The sequence below is a fragment of the Eimeria tenella genome, genomic scaffold, assembly GCF_000499545.2.
Source record: "Eimeria tenella Houghton genomic scaffold, Eth_scaff1722, whole genome shotgun sequence".
NCBI lineage: Eukaryota > Apicomplexa > Conoidasida > Eucoccidiorida > Eimeriidae > Eimeria > Eimeria tenella.
In genome coordinates, this window is record NW_013541549.1 from 664 (window position 1) to 1,297 (window position 634).

Below are 634 nucleotides of genomic sequence, written 5' to 3' on the forward strand. Positions count from 1 at the left end.
AGCAGCAGCAGCAGCCCGCTGGTGGCGCTGGACGCGTCCCGGACGTTCGTGCCTGCTGCGCCTGTCTCCGCGTCGCGGGTGGAGCAGCACAAACTCGAAAGGCCCTATTGGATTCGGGGACAGTACTTGGAAGATGGAATTGGAGATGTTTCCTCTCAGTCGTTTTCCGATGCAATTTCCAACGCCATAGGCCACTTGGGGGCCCTCGCCAGCAGCGCGCGCGAGGTGTGGGGCCCCCGGAGGGGGCCCCCCCCCAGCAGCGTGGTTTGCTTCCACGAGGGGGACCCTGGGGACCGCAGCGACTGCCACGAGTTTGCTGCTGCTGCTGCTGCAGCGGGGGGCCCCCCGCTGCTGCCCGCTGCCCACCAGGTGGAAACTGCTGCTGTGCACAGCGGCTGGAGCGGGGCCTCCCATCTGCTGCTCTTCGACAAGTCTAAAGCTCCTTTTCTTTTTCCTTTTTTGGAAAACAACTTTTCTTTTGGACTTCCCCCCGGGGAGGCCCGCTGGCGCGGCCGCTGGCTCGTCAAACCCACCCGAGACCCTGCTGCTCGCCCAGCAGCAGCAGCAGCAGCAGCAGCAGCAGCAGCGGGAGGCGCAGCAGCAGCGGCAGGCACAGCTGCTGCAGCTGCAGCGG

The 634-nt window shown here is 65.6% G+C and overlaps 1 protein-coding gene across 1 annotated transcript in view; it reads left to right on the top strand.

The window, feature by feature from the left end:
- The window catches only part of ETH_00042685 (uncharacterized protein), a gene marked incomplete at both ends in the record, with an annotated part of 1,033 nt that overhangs the window by 205 nt on the left and 194 nt on the right, over nt 1-634 (top strand). The window contains one exon of the mRNA XM_013373774.1: nt 3-632. Within this exon, the coding sequence (XP_013229228.1) occupies nt 3-632 (630 nt within the window). The remainder of the gene's footprint in view (nt 1-2; nt 633-634) is intronic.